At 36.8% G+C, this 13,952-nt stretch overlaps 1 protein-coding gene and 1 non-coding gene across 7 annotated transcripts in view; one reads left to right on the forward strand and one right to left on the reverse strand.

Moving 5' to 3' along the window:
- Nucleotides 1–13,952, reverse strand: part of ZNF568 (zinc finger protein 568) — a 38,924-nt gene that overhangs the window by 23,361 nt on the left and 1,611 nt on the right. For 4 of the 6 annotated variants that reach the window (XM_061174084.1, XM_061174087.1, XM_061174083.1 and 1 more), the window contains exons 3-4: nucleotides 10,073–10,352; nucleotides 8,498–8,556 (exon numbers count right to left, since the gene is read on the reverse strand). In XM_061174084.1, the coding sequence (XP_061030067.1) occupies nucleotides 8,498–8,556; nucleotides 10,073–10,148 (135 nt within the window). In that variant the 5' untranslated portion in view covers nucleotides 10,149–10,352. Of the gene's footprint in view, nucleotides 1–8,497; nucleotides 8,557–10,072; nucleotides 10,353–13,952 lie in introns of those variants that run through there. The other 2 variants (XM_061174086.1, XM_061174088.1) reach the window with 2 other exon arrangements.
- LOC133079268 (small nucleolar RNA SNORA25) lies at nucleotides 5,535–5,664 on the forward strand. The gene has a single exon (XR_009698145.1). It is a non-coding gene; the product is annotated as a small nucleolar RNA SNORA25 (small nucleolar RNA).

Here is a 13,952-nt window from a genome sequence, read left to right on the forward strand (position 1 = left end):
AAATAAAATTGAGATATTATGACTATGTGAAAGGAAAAAACAAATGAAAAAAAAAGGGTAAATTGTAACTGTGGATAGGCAATGGTTTTTTTAGATATGACACCAAAAGCACAAGCAACAAAAGAAAATTAAGTAAAAATGGACGTCAGAAAAATGTAAAAATCTTGTGCTTTCAAGGACATCATCAAGAAAGTGAAGAGACAACCCATAGGCTGGGAGAAAATATTTACAGATCATATACCAGATAAGAAACATATCTAGAATATATATGAAGATCTCTTACAATTAAATAATAAAAAGACAAACCAATTAAAAAATGGGCAAAGGATCTAAATAAACATTTCTTCAAAGAAGATATACAAATGGCCAATAAGCACATGAAAAGATGCTCAACATCACTAATTACCAGGTACACGTAAATCAAAATCACAATGAAATATCACTTCACAACCACTAGGTGGCTATAATCAAAAGGACAGATAATAATAAGTGTTGATGAGGATGTGGAGAGACTAGAATCCTCATCCACTGCTGGTGGAAACGTAAGATGGTACAACTGTTGTGTAAAATAGTGGGGCAGTACCTTAAAAAGTTAAATGTAGAGTTACTGTATAAGCTAGCAATTCCACTACATACAATGAGAGAACTAAAAATATATGCCCACATAAAAACTTGCACACAAATGTTCTTAGCTACATTATTCGTAATAGCCAAAAAGTGGAAATAATTCAAATGTCCATTAACTGATAAAAAGATAAATAAAATATGTCATATTCAGGACTTTCCTGGTGGCGCAGTGGTTAAGAATCTGCCTGCCAATGCAGGGGACATGGGTTCGAGCCCTGGTCCAGGAAGATCCCACATGCTGTGGAGCAACTAAGCCATGCGCCGCAACTACTGAGCCTGAGCTCTAGAGCCCATGAGCGACAACTACTGAGCCCCTACGCCACAGTTACTGAAGCCCACATGCCTAGAGCCCATGCTCCGCAACAACAGAAGCCACTGCAATGGGAAGCCCGCGCACCGCAACGAAGAGTAGCCCCCACTTGCCACAACGAAGACCCAACACAGCCAAAAAAATAAAATATAAATAAATAAATACATTTATAAAAAAATGTCATATTCATACAAGAGAATACTATTTGGAAATAAAAAGAAACAAAGTACTGATACAAGCTACAAAATGGATGAGCCTTGAAAACATTATGCTGAGTGAAAGAAGACAGTCACAAAGGACCATATATTATATGATTCCATTTATATGAATGTCCAGAATAGGCAAATCCATAGAAACAGAAAGTACAAAAGAGACTTGGGGGGAAATGGGAAGTGATAGCTCATGGGTACAGAGTTCCTTTTTAGGGTGATGAAATGTTCTAACATTGATTGTGGTAATGGCAACTCATAAATATACTAAAAATCATTGAATTATATACTTTAAATGTGTCAATTTTATGGCATGTGACTTATATGTCAACAAAGTTTTTTTTAGGTTGTGAGACTGTTTCAATGTATTTCAAGTTTTAAAAAAATTCCAATAAAAATAACTCCATCAGAAAATGTTACTGATTAACTTGATTATTATTCCACAAATATTCATTTGTGTCTCTAGCTAATGTCCCATCCCCCAGTGTGGGCCCTGAATGAGCCATTTGTTAGAGCTAAAGGAATGTCAGTGAACATGATGTGAGTAGAGGCCTGAAATGCGCTTATACCTGTTAAAAACAAGACAACAGGCCCAAAATGGAGTCACTTATGCTAAGCCTCATGTCACCAAACTGAGACTTACCTACAGTTTCAGCCTCTCCTAGAAATAAAATCTTAAACTAGTCAAGCAGGAATCACCTGATCAGCATTAGTGAGGTAATCTGCCTGATAGACCCTAAAGGTCCCCTAAAGGAAAGTAACCTGGGCAGAACCAATCCACTTTTTGCTACTATAACTTCCTTATTCCCACTCCCTTCTGCCTATAAAAGTCTTTGACTTGGTACAGCTCCTCAGAGTTCCTATGTATCTGCTAGATTGGCTGTTCCCTGACTATGAATCATTGAATAAAGCCAATAAGATCTTCAAAATGTAATCAGTTGAATTTTGTTTTTAAACACACCCTTGACTCGGTTCATGTACTCTAGTGATCTGGCAAGTGAAGAGCCTGCCCCAGAAAGCTGCTGCTCTTTCACCTGAATGAACACACGTGGAGGAGATGTGCCCATGCCACAGCCTGAGTCAGGGCCAGGTGATCTGCAGCCCAAAGCAGAGCCCAAAGCCCACATAGTCAACCTGCATGAGCATAAAGGTCTCATAAAAGCAGCAGAAAAGCTGAAAAGATACCTGATTGAAAATTTTTCAAAGAATTAGGCTCTCAAAATGGAGCTGGATTTAGATATTTTTACTGGTTAACAGGCTGTAGAGTCTGACATCATGAGTTCAAATCCTGGCTTCAAAATTTAATCGTGTGGGAATTCCCTGCCAGTCCAGTGGTTAGGACTCGGCGCTTTCACTGCCATGGCTCGGGTTCAATCCCTGGTTGGGAACTAAGATCCCACAAGCCTCACAGCGCAGCCAAAAACAAAAAAACTTTTTTTTAAAACTAAAATCGACAAATAGCCAAATTTGAGCCTCATCTGTAAAGTGGCATTTTCCTCCAAGGGGTGTTATGAGGACTAAATGAGACCAAAAACTGTGAAGCACTCAGAACTGAGGTTGGCACCCAATAATCATTCAATAAATGTTTCAGGAATAGATAACCCCTATGGAATATGAACCACTAAAAAAAGTAGGGAAGAACAACAACAAAGAAAATATATTTTCTACTAGTGCTAGTAAATTAGCATTAAAACATCTTTCCCACTAACTAGTAAATTACCATAAATTTCATACCAAAAAAAAAAATTGTACTCCTGCCAAAAATTATAAAACAAGTAACAAAAGTAAATATGGGTTAATTTCTAACTGTATAAAATGATGAATCAGTGCTTTAGAACAAATAGTCTATTTTCCTAAGATGTTGACTCTCTTTACATACATATGTCAAGAATTCCATATTAGGAGCAAGGAACAAAGAGGATTGTTAAAAAACACAAATTCACAGTTCGTGTCATTAAATCTTATTCCTCCTCCTGTCAGACAGAACCAAGAAAAAGATGAGTATCTCCTGGGCCCTGGCAGGAAGCCTTAACATTTCCAGAGGTCCTGCTGGTATCACAGCAGTTTCCTCTCCTTCATTTTTATGATACTTAATATGATAAATCTTTTTTTAAAAATAACAAAGTTTACAGTGAAGGCGTAAAGGTAATTACATGTTAGTTCTATGGTATATATGCTGACTGGCAACTTTTTTCTTTCTGACCGGCAACTTTTTGTAAAAGTTTTTTTTTTCCTTAAAGTCACACAAACATTAAACGAATATTCTTCTTTTTAAAACTTAGAGCATAACACACAACATTTTTCATATTTTTTCTTGGATATTTTACACACTTATTTTTCAAACGTCTTCTACACTCAGCTTGAATAGACTTGCCTTAAAAAGAATATTTAGAATATTTGAGATTCCAATAAATCTCAAGATTAAAGAGAATTTATATTGATTTAATAATGATGATCTTTTCCAAAAAAAGTATGTATTAAAAATTTATTCAAATCCTCTTTTAGGTCTCAGTAATGCTTTAAAGGTTTCTTTCTCCCATATACATCGGATACATTTTTTTTTCCTTTAGGATTTTGTTTCTACTCTTAACATTTTTCTTCCATTTTATTTATTTTTTAATTTTAATTTTTTTTGGCTGCACCGTGAGGTTTGCAAGATCTTAGTTCCCTGACCAGGGATTGAACCTGGGCCATGGCAGTGAAAGCACCAAGTCCTAACCACTGGACCGCCAGGGAATTCCCACCTTCCATTTTACTTTTGAACTGGTTAGTAGTTTGTATATAGAAATGCTGTTGATTTCTGTATATTAATTTTGTGTCCATACTGTATTGAATTCTCTTGTTTCCTCTTCAACTGCCCACATACATAATTGTATCACCTAGATATAATTTTGTATGCACCTTCCCAATTTTTATCTATTTTTCTTTTCTATATGCATATAGAATTATAGTAAATAAATGTGGTACCATGAGTAATCTGGTCATGTTCCTGACTTTAGTAGGAATATGTATCATTTCCCGCAGGAAACATGGTTCTGGCCTTTAGCTTAGTATGTGTGTAGAATAATTTTTTAAAATATCATGTTAAGGAAGTGTCCTTTTACTTCTATTTTATAAATAGATCCTCTTTAAAAAATCTCAAATTCTGATTTAAAAAAAAATTAGTAGCTCTATGGAGCTGATTATATATTTTTTGAATATGATAAATTATATTAATGGATTTCCTTAAATTGAAACATCTTTCTGATAGACAGAAAAAAATGTTTCACTCAATTCTTCTCCAATTACAGACAGTCCCTAACCTAAGATAGCCTGACTTATGAATTTTCGACTTTACAGTGGTGCAAAAGTGATACACACAGAAAACAAAGATACCTTGAATTTTAAATTTTGATCTTTTCTCTGGCTAGCTTTATGTGGTATGATACTCTCTGGTGATGCTGGGCAGTGGCAGCAAGCCATAGCTCCCAGTCAGCCATGTGATCACATGGGTAAACAACCAATACACCCTTAAAACCATTCTATACCCATTAAACCGTTCTGTTTTTCACTTTCAGTACAGTAGTCAATAAATCACATGAGATATTCAACACTTTTATTATCAAATAGGCTCTGTGTTAGATGACTGAAGGCTAATGGAAGTGTTCTCAGCATATTTAAGGTAGGCTAAACTAAGCTATGATGTTTGGTAGGTTAGGTGTATTAAATGTATTTTCAATTTATGCTATTTTCAAATTATGATGGGTTTATCAGGATGTAAGTCAGCAAGGTCTGTAGTCTACAATTCTTTGCAATTCCAATTAAAATCCCAACAGCGTTTTTTCCTTAGAGCTAGATAAACTGATTCTAAAATTCAAATGAAAGCACAGAGTTCCCAAAGTAGCTGAGAAATTTCTTAAAACTGGAACATTTGTGTAGTGGGAAGTGGGGAAATCCCTGCCAAGCAAACAGGGTTATTATAAAGTTAAAGTAGTTAAGACAATGTAAACACATACACACACACACACACACACACACACACACACACACACACACACAGAGAGCATAGTACTGGTATAGATGTAGACAAATAGATTAAAGAAACAGAATAAAGAGCCTAGAAACGATTAAGCATGTATATTATAAAGGTGGCATCACAAAGTAAAGATCTATTTAACAAATGGTATTGGAACACTGGTCACCTACATGCAAAAATAATTTTACTGATATAACTATCAGTAAATTCCTACCTTGGACCAATTACAAAATTGAATTCCAGTTGGATCAAAGACTAAATATGAAAAGCAAAGCTTTCAAAAGAAACTGTAACATAATATTAGGAAAGATATCTTATAAAATACCAACACTGGCAACTCATGAAAGAAGACTATTAAACATTAATGTTGCATATGTCATTTCAAAGAGGGCTTATGAGACCAAAACCAGGAGATCTTAATGCTGTGACCAAAGACTGAAGTTCTCCATGGGATGTAATAATAGTCACTCAACAGTGCTATGTCTTCCTGAGGAGATACAAGATTTAACCACTTATATCCATGATTGCTGATACAGGAAAGTAAAAATAAATGTTTCCCAAGTTTAACAACAACAATAAAAATTAATGTTGCATATTAATTTTGACTGAATTCTTACTGTATGCACAAACTTATCATATGCTAGATGAAACTATCCAAATTTAAAGTTTATATACAACAAAAGATACACGATAACATATAAGTGACAAATTAGAAGAAGATATCTGAATGCTGAAGCAGGCATTCTTAAAATCCCTTAATTTCAAGTAGAAAAAGGACTAACGGCATAAAATGGAGAAATAATATGAACAGTCAATTGGCAAAATTTGCATTTCTTCACTCATGAGTGGATTTCCATTTGTACAGTATCATAAGAGTGTGGTCCTAGAGTCAGGTTGCATGGGTTTGAATCCTGGCTTTACTGCACACTTGATGCATGAAGTTATGTAAGTTTCTTAATCTCTGTGCTTCACTTCCTTTTTCTGTAAAAATTAAAATAATATCTACCTTACACACTTCTGATAATGATTACATGAAATAAGCTATGTTAAGCTTATAGCACAATATACCTGGCACATAATAGGTACTCAGTAAAGCTATTATACTTACTGCTGTAGAAGATTCTTCTAGCTGCTGTGTAGTCTATTCAAATATAAATAAAAGCTGCCACGGAATATATTTACATCCATATTCTAGAATGCATGCCCAGAAACATAGGCAGTCCATTTCTGTTTGATAGTCCTGACCAAGATGTCTGGCTCTGGTGTCTGAAAGGAACTGAATGAAGTTTTTGAAAGCTAATAGAGTGTCCTATTTGTAGATCCCAACTCCTTATCTCCAGCTTTTTACTTTATAAGGAAAATTCACATGTGAACTAATTATTTGGAATCCTCTCATAAAAGATGGTCATTACCCACTAATTCAAAATACATCTAAAAAATGTATCTACAAATCTGAATAGTCTTTTTTTTGTGACATTTTTATTTTAAAATATTTATTGGCCACTTGCATTTTTTCCAACTGCTTGCTCATGTTCTTCACCCAATTTTCTATTTTCTTAATCATTGGTTTTTAAGAATTGCTAGTATATTTCTGCATATGTATTACAAAAACTGTTCCCAGTTTTGCCTTATTACAGTGTTTATGGTAGTTTTATTGAAGAGAAGGATTAATCTTGTGAACACAAATGAAGCACCTACTCTTTTATCTTATCAGTTTCATATGTTAAAGTAAAAAAGTAGGTCAATGAATACAGCGAACACATTCAAAGACCTTTTCAGGTAGAAAGATTTATATAGCTAATAATTATTAACAATATTTATCATTTATGGAGCACTTACTATGCATTTAACCCTCCCAATATTCCTATGGGGTAAGTATTATTATTATCCCCACTTACAGATGATGTAACTAAGGCCAAAGAGATTAAGAAACTTGCCCATAATCATGCACTTAGTAAGTCACTGAGCCAAGATTTGAACCCAAGTCTGTCTAGGCCCAGAAAACCACTCTGCCAAAAGGATAAATAACTGGATAAGCCACAGAATCATATGGTCAATAGAAGTGTGTGTGTGTTTCAGGATGGAAAAGATATGAGCTGAGGAAAAAGAGGCAGTGGAAAATATTTAAAATACAGGAGTATGAGGGATTCCAGTGGTGGAAACAAAAAGAATCAACAGCAGAGGAAAATGAGTCATTTTGTAAGAAGATGAAGAATACTGTATCTTTTGAGACCATAAAAAAAGACGTGCAGAGTTATAGATACCAGAACTATAAAAAATTCTGCCACAGAATTTTAGTATATATTTTAGCTCAACTTAAAAAGTCTCAACTGAAGGAAATATATATGGAGGATCATCTGAAAGAAGTACTCGATTTACTCTTCCTGATAATTCTAGTTTTTAATCTATGGCCAAGAAGGACTTTTAATAAACTGAGCTTAAAATCATAAGAATTATGGAATTATTTTGGATTTCTTTCTGACCTAGGTGCCAATGAAAAGCTTTCTTCTTTCCAGAATTATAAGCTTTTTCCTCATAAGTAGTGCAAATTATGGGATGAACTTTATGTCTCAGTTTGCTTTTGCTTCTCCAGATCATATTCAAAAATTTTTTTTTAAGGATTTTTTTTATGTGGACCATTTTTAAAGTCTTTATTAAATTTGCTACAATATTGCTTCTGTTTTATGTTTTGCTTTTTTGGCCGTGAGAAATGTGGGGTCTCAGCTCCCTGACCAGGGATTGAACCCTCACCCCCTCCATTGGAAGGCAAAGTCTTAACCACTGGACTGCCACGGAAGTTCCTCAAATTTGAACTCAAGTTTTATAATCCTGTATGGACCTGTTTCTGCATAGCCATATGTCAAATTTCCCCAGGTTCTGACCTTCTAGCTGTATTTTTCCTCACCTTGATTTTTGATTTAGTTTTTTCCAACTTACTGGTAGGTTAAGGTAACCCACTGCAACTTCATTGTAAAATAATGCAGGAAACAAATAAATGCTTAAAACGTACAAGAGGGGACTTCCATGGTGGCGCAGTGGTTAAGAATCTGCCTGCCAATGCAGGGGAGACGGGTTCAAGCCCTAGTCCAGGAGGATCCCACATGCCGCGGAGCAACTAAGCCCGTGCGCCACAACTACTGAGCCTGTGTGCTGCAACTACTGAAGCCTGCATGCCTAGAGGCCGGGCTTGGCAACAAGAGAAGCCACTGCAATGAGAAGCCTGTGCACTGCAATGAAGAGTAGCCCCCGCTCGCCGCAACTAGAAAAAGCCTGCGCACAGCAACGAAGATCCAATGCAGCCAAAAATAAATAAATAGTAATAAAAAAGCAACGTACAAGAGAACTGGTCATATCCTCTTCTTCCTTGAAAAGGGCAGAATCTGGAGAACACCAAGCTGAGGAAAGAGAAATAAAAATCTGTTTACTTCAGAGCCCCAGATAAAGGACTAGAGAAATCTTCAGCACCAGCTATAAGATCACCTATAATGATCCTCAGAGCTTTGAGAAATATTAACCACCACCAGGCTACAGAGACACTGAAATGTACATAGATGGCTTGTAATTTAATCATATAGGGTTCTATGGGAATTTCTGGAGGGCTAAGTCTAGGGTGCCCAATGAATCTATTTCCCTAGTTTCCTGCTATTTTATTCCTAACAGGAGATTTTTTAAAGTACATAATAATAAATACCACAAAGATTTAAGGATTAAATTATTTATGAAGCACTGTAAAGAATTTGGAAAAAACTTTAATCAGAGACAGGTTACAGGCATTGTGGAACATTCATATGATGGAATGAAATGCAGTTATAATTCTAAAGACATTTTAAAATAACTTAATTGACTTATTTTTTACCCTAAAAAATTCAGGGCCTTAAGGTTAAAAATGGAAGACTGAATACTTGCATTTATTTCTGCTCTCTCTGAAACACAACCAAAACGAAAGAAACGAAAGAAACAATCTCACAAGGACAAAGAATACAGAAGATTTTAGCGGATAAGAGATGTCAACAAAATTTTGAAAGATAGAGAGCAAATGACTGGTTTCTAACTTAGAGAAAGATGAAGCTTAAGTGAGGGTGGGGAAACCATGGCAGAACACTTGAAAGGCTCAGGAATGGAGGTATTAGGTACTTCTACAGGCAGGAGTTTGGGGTGGGGCTGAAAAACAGGGAACTACATACAAGGTGGGGTTGAAGCAATGTAGAGAAAATAAGAGAATTAAGTAAAAGCTGTCAGATTGAAAGATGAAGTGCTCCCCTCAACTTTTTTCCTTTCTTTGCCTCCCAAAAGCAGGAGTCCTGGCTTATACTCCTCAAACAATCTAGGACTTCTTGCTGGGAAAACTGACTAGCTCAAAAGAAAATGCATACATATCCTGACATTTGGTCAACCTCCAACCTCGAACAAAACACCATATTAGAAAGAAGGGCAAGGAGAAGAGTGGGTGGAAGTCGGGGTGGGGTGAGGGTGATGAGGAAGGGGTTAGATAGAAAACAGAGATAAATCCGTATTTCTACTGTCAAAAGTCAATAGGAAATATCTAAAACTGAAATCAAACATTAGCAGTATGAGGATGTTATTCAGGAAAGCAGAGCTGAATACCAGAATATCCAGAAAAAAATGTTCCAAGTAATTGCCTATGGGAACAGGGTATGGGAAGGAATGGAACAGGAAACTTTTGTTTACAGTTATATATTTAACAGTACTTTTTAAAAAATCTAAATGTATTTAAGAAAAATAGGAATTATATTAAAAATTTATTTTAAAAAACAGTTGTCAAGTGAATAAAATAAAAAACAAACGTCAACACGGTCAATAACTTGTGAACTTTCTTGGTAGGAGTACTGAACTTCATAACTCTTTTTACAGACTCTCTCCTAAACTCTGCCCATCTCTGAGCCACCTCACCTGTCCTTTCCATCATCTGGGTCAAATGCTCCGTTGTCACACAGCTACTGCTGATCTCTGAAGGCTGAGATGTCATTCAGGCCTTCTCCACTCTAAACAGAGGGGTTAAGATAGGGTGCAGGTCTAGCAATTCCAGTGTCCACTCTATCTCAGGACTCCCCAGCTTCCAGGGAAGGTCTCAGATCAGGAGGTCTCCTTCCATGATAGATACCTGCTCTTCACGGTTCTTTATCCTCACATCACAGATCTGTCTTATCTTTGTGGAGCCAGGACCTGTGGGCTTATGATATAAATCCAATTTACCTGATGTCTTCTCCCTGGATCCCTATGGGAACCAGCCTCCAAGGTGGCCCCCAATGATCGTTGTCTTCTGGTATTCATGTCTTTCATACACCCCTCCCACACTGAATAGAGTTGACCTGTATAACCAATAGGATATTGCAGGAATGACAGTGTGTGACTTCCAAGGTTAGGTCATAAAAGATATCGTGGTTTCTGTCTTGCACATTTTTTTTTAAATTTTATTTATTTATTTATTTATTTATGGCTGTGTTGGGTCTTCGTTTCTGTGCGAGGGCTTTCTCTAGTTGTGGCAAGCGTGGGCCACTCTTCATCGTGGTGCGCGGGCCTCTCACTGTCGCGGCCTCTCGTTGCGGAGCACAGGCTCCAGACGCGCAGGCTCAGTAATTGTGGCTCACGGGCCTAGTTGCTCCGCGGCATGTGGGATCCTCCCAGACCAGGGCTCGAACCCATGTCCCCTGCAGTGGCAGGCAGATTCTCAACCACTGCGCCACCAGGGAAGCCTGTCTTGCACATTTTTGAATCACGCACTTTGAAGGAAGCCAGCCACCATGCCATGAAGACACTCAACAAGCCTTAGGGAGAGGCTTGTGCCAGCAGCCAACACCAATTTGCCAGCCATCTTGGAAACAAATCCTCCAGTCCCAATTAGCCTTCTGATGACTGCAGCCCTGCCAGCAATTGACTGCAACTTCATGAAATATCTGAGCCAGAATACCCAGCTAAGTCACTCTCCACTCCCCGAAAACTGAGATAATAAATGTTTATTGTTGTTTAATGTATGTTTATTGTTGTTTAAGCCACTAAATTTTGAGGTACCTTATTACACAGTAATAGATAATTAATACAGTCCCAAACAATTAGCTTCCTTGCTTGTAATTCACAGTCCCTGGAGTCACTGACCAGAGATGCTGAGACAGCAGGAGTCTGGAAGAAAACTCAAAGACTCAGCAACTCACGTTGAACCAATAGAAACACTAAGAGTCTAGAAACAAAGTGAATACAATAGTGATGTTCACATAATATCTGCTCCTCAAATATCTTTTGTGAGCATAAAGGTGTAGGCCTGATGCAGTGACAGATATAAAGCTGAGTCAAAAAACATTCAGATTTTCAGCAACCCCAGATTTGGTGTGAAAGAGAGGTGCATTAAAAGTCCAGCTATTCCATTTCCTATCTATCTTGACAATTGAGATAAATGAGAGTTGTAACATAGAACTCCCACACTCGTCATTTGAAATGAGAATTATACTCATGTCACAGTGACATTGTCACATGACATTAATTTATCATCTATGGTGAAAAAAATGATACACAAGAGAGTAGACTAATCCTTACTCTGAATGACAGAAAAGAAATAATAAAACAGAAAACATTCAATTATAATAAATTTTGAGAAGTGTTATGCTTGGGATATACTCCTACTGTCCCTCACACAGTTTCTATTTTTTTCGAATGGCAACTATCACTAACAAATTATATAATTTATCATGCATATTGTCTTTCCACCCCCTCATATAAAATACATGAAAACAGGGATTTATTTTTGTCTTTTTGCCACTGATAGTAGGTGCTCAAAAAATATGTTGATAAACTGGTATAGCCACTAGGGAAAACAGTATGGCAGTCAAAAAATTAAGAATAGAATTACTATATGATCCATAAACTCCACTTGTGGATATATACCTAAAAGAACTGAAAGCAAGGACTCGAACAGGTATTTGTACACCCATGTTTGTAGCAGCATTATTTGCAATAGTCAAAAGAAACAAACAATCCAACTGTCCATTGACAGATAAATGGATAAACAAAATGTGGTATATACAATCAATGAAATATTATTCAGCCTTAACAAGGAAGAAAATTCTGACACATGCTTTAACATGGATGAACCTTGAGGGCATTATGCTAAGTTAAATAAACCAGTCACAAAAGGACAAATACTGTACGATCTGGTACACAGAGTACATAATGAGGTAAAGTCAAATTCATAGGGACAGAAAGTAGAATGGTGGTTGCCTGGAACTGGGGGACTGAAGGAATGGGGAGTTATTGTTTAATGGGTACAGTTTCTGTTTTGCAAGATAAAAAGAGTTCTATGGATAAACAGATGGTGATGGTGGCACAGCCATGATGGATGTAATGCCACTGAACACTTAAAAATGGTTGGTAAGATGGTAAAATTTTTGTGTATTTTTTTTGCCTTTATTGAGGTATATCTGATACAAAAAAACCCTGCACAAACCTACATGTATATGTCCTGATCAGTTTGGACATATTCATATATCTGTTAATACCAATACCATAACCAAGGTACTAAACATATCCATCACCTCCAAACACTTCCTTGTGTTTTGTGTTTTTTTTCCAGTAAGAACAGCTAACATGAGATCTACTCTCAACGTATTTTAAAGTGCATAATACCACTTTGTTAATATAGGTACTACGTTGTACAGGGCTCTAGAACTTATTCATCTTACATAACAGAAACTTTGTACCTATTGGAAAACAATTCCCCATTTCCCTCTCTCCCAGCCCCTGGCAACCACCATTCTACTCTCTGCTTCTTTAAGTCTGATTATTTTCAATACCTCATGTAAAAGAATCATGTAGTATTTGTCCTGTAACTGGCTTATTTCATTTAGCATAATGTCCTAAAGGTTCATCCATGTTGTCACAAATGTCAGGATTTCCTTCTTTCTTAAGGCTGAATAATATTCCAGTGTATATATATGCCACATTTTCTCTACCCATTCATCTGTTAATGGATAGATGTTTCCATATCTTGGCTATTGTGAATATTGTTGCAACGGACATAGGGGTATAGATATTATGATAGCAAATTTTATGTCATGTGTTATGTTATTTTACTCTATTTTACCACAGTTAAAAAAAATACACACACACAGAGTGTACCCTTGAACAACACGGGTTTGAACAGTGTGGGTCCACTTACACGCAGATTTTTTTTTCAGTAAATACATACTACAGTACTACTACACAATCTGAGGTTGGTTGAATCTGCAGCTGCAGAACCTAGGATACAGAGGGCCAACTGTAAAGTTCTACTTAGATTTTTGACTGCAAGGGGTGGGGAGGGAATCGGACCCCCATGTTGTTCAAAGGTCAGCTGTACATATTGAGCAAATGAATAAATACTAATTTGGGGTAATTAAAATTAGAAGAAAGCAAAATATCAGATAAGAATAACATAGAAATGGGTGGGTTGTTTGGAGTTCAAGTGTTCTAAAATCTTATTTAAGTTTGGGTTTTGTTAAACGTGCATGTTAAAAATTCAAGGATAAGAGGGCTTCACTGGTGGCACAGTGGTTAAGAATACGGCTGACAATGCAGGGGACATGGGTTCGAGCCCTGGTCCAGGAAGATCCCACATGTCGCAGAGCAACTAAGCCCGTGCACCACAACTACTGAGCCTGAGCTCTAGAGCCCATGAGCCAAAACTACTGAAGCCCGCATGCCCTAGAGCCCGTTCTCTGCAACAAGAGAAGCCACTGCAATGAGAAGCCCACTCACCACAACTAGAGAAAGCCCACACGCAGCAACGAAGACCCAACGCAGC

This window comes from Eubalaena glacialis, chromosome 18, assembly GCF_028564815.1.
Source record: "Eubalaena glacialis isolate mEubGla1 chromosome 18, mEubGla1.1.hap2.+ XY, whole genome shotgun sequence".
Classification (NCBI taxonomy): Eukaryota; Metazoa; Chordata; class Mammalia; order Artiodactyla; family Balaenidae; genus Eubalaena; species Eubalaena glacialis.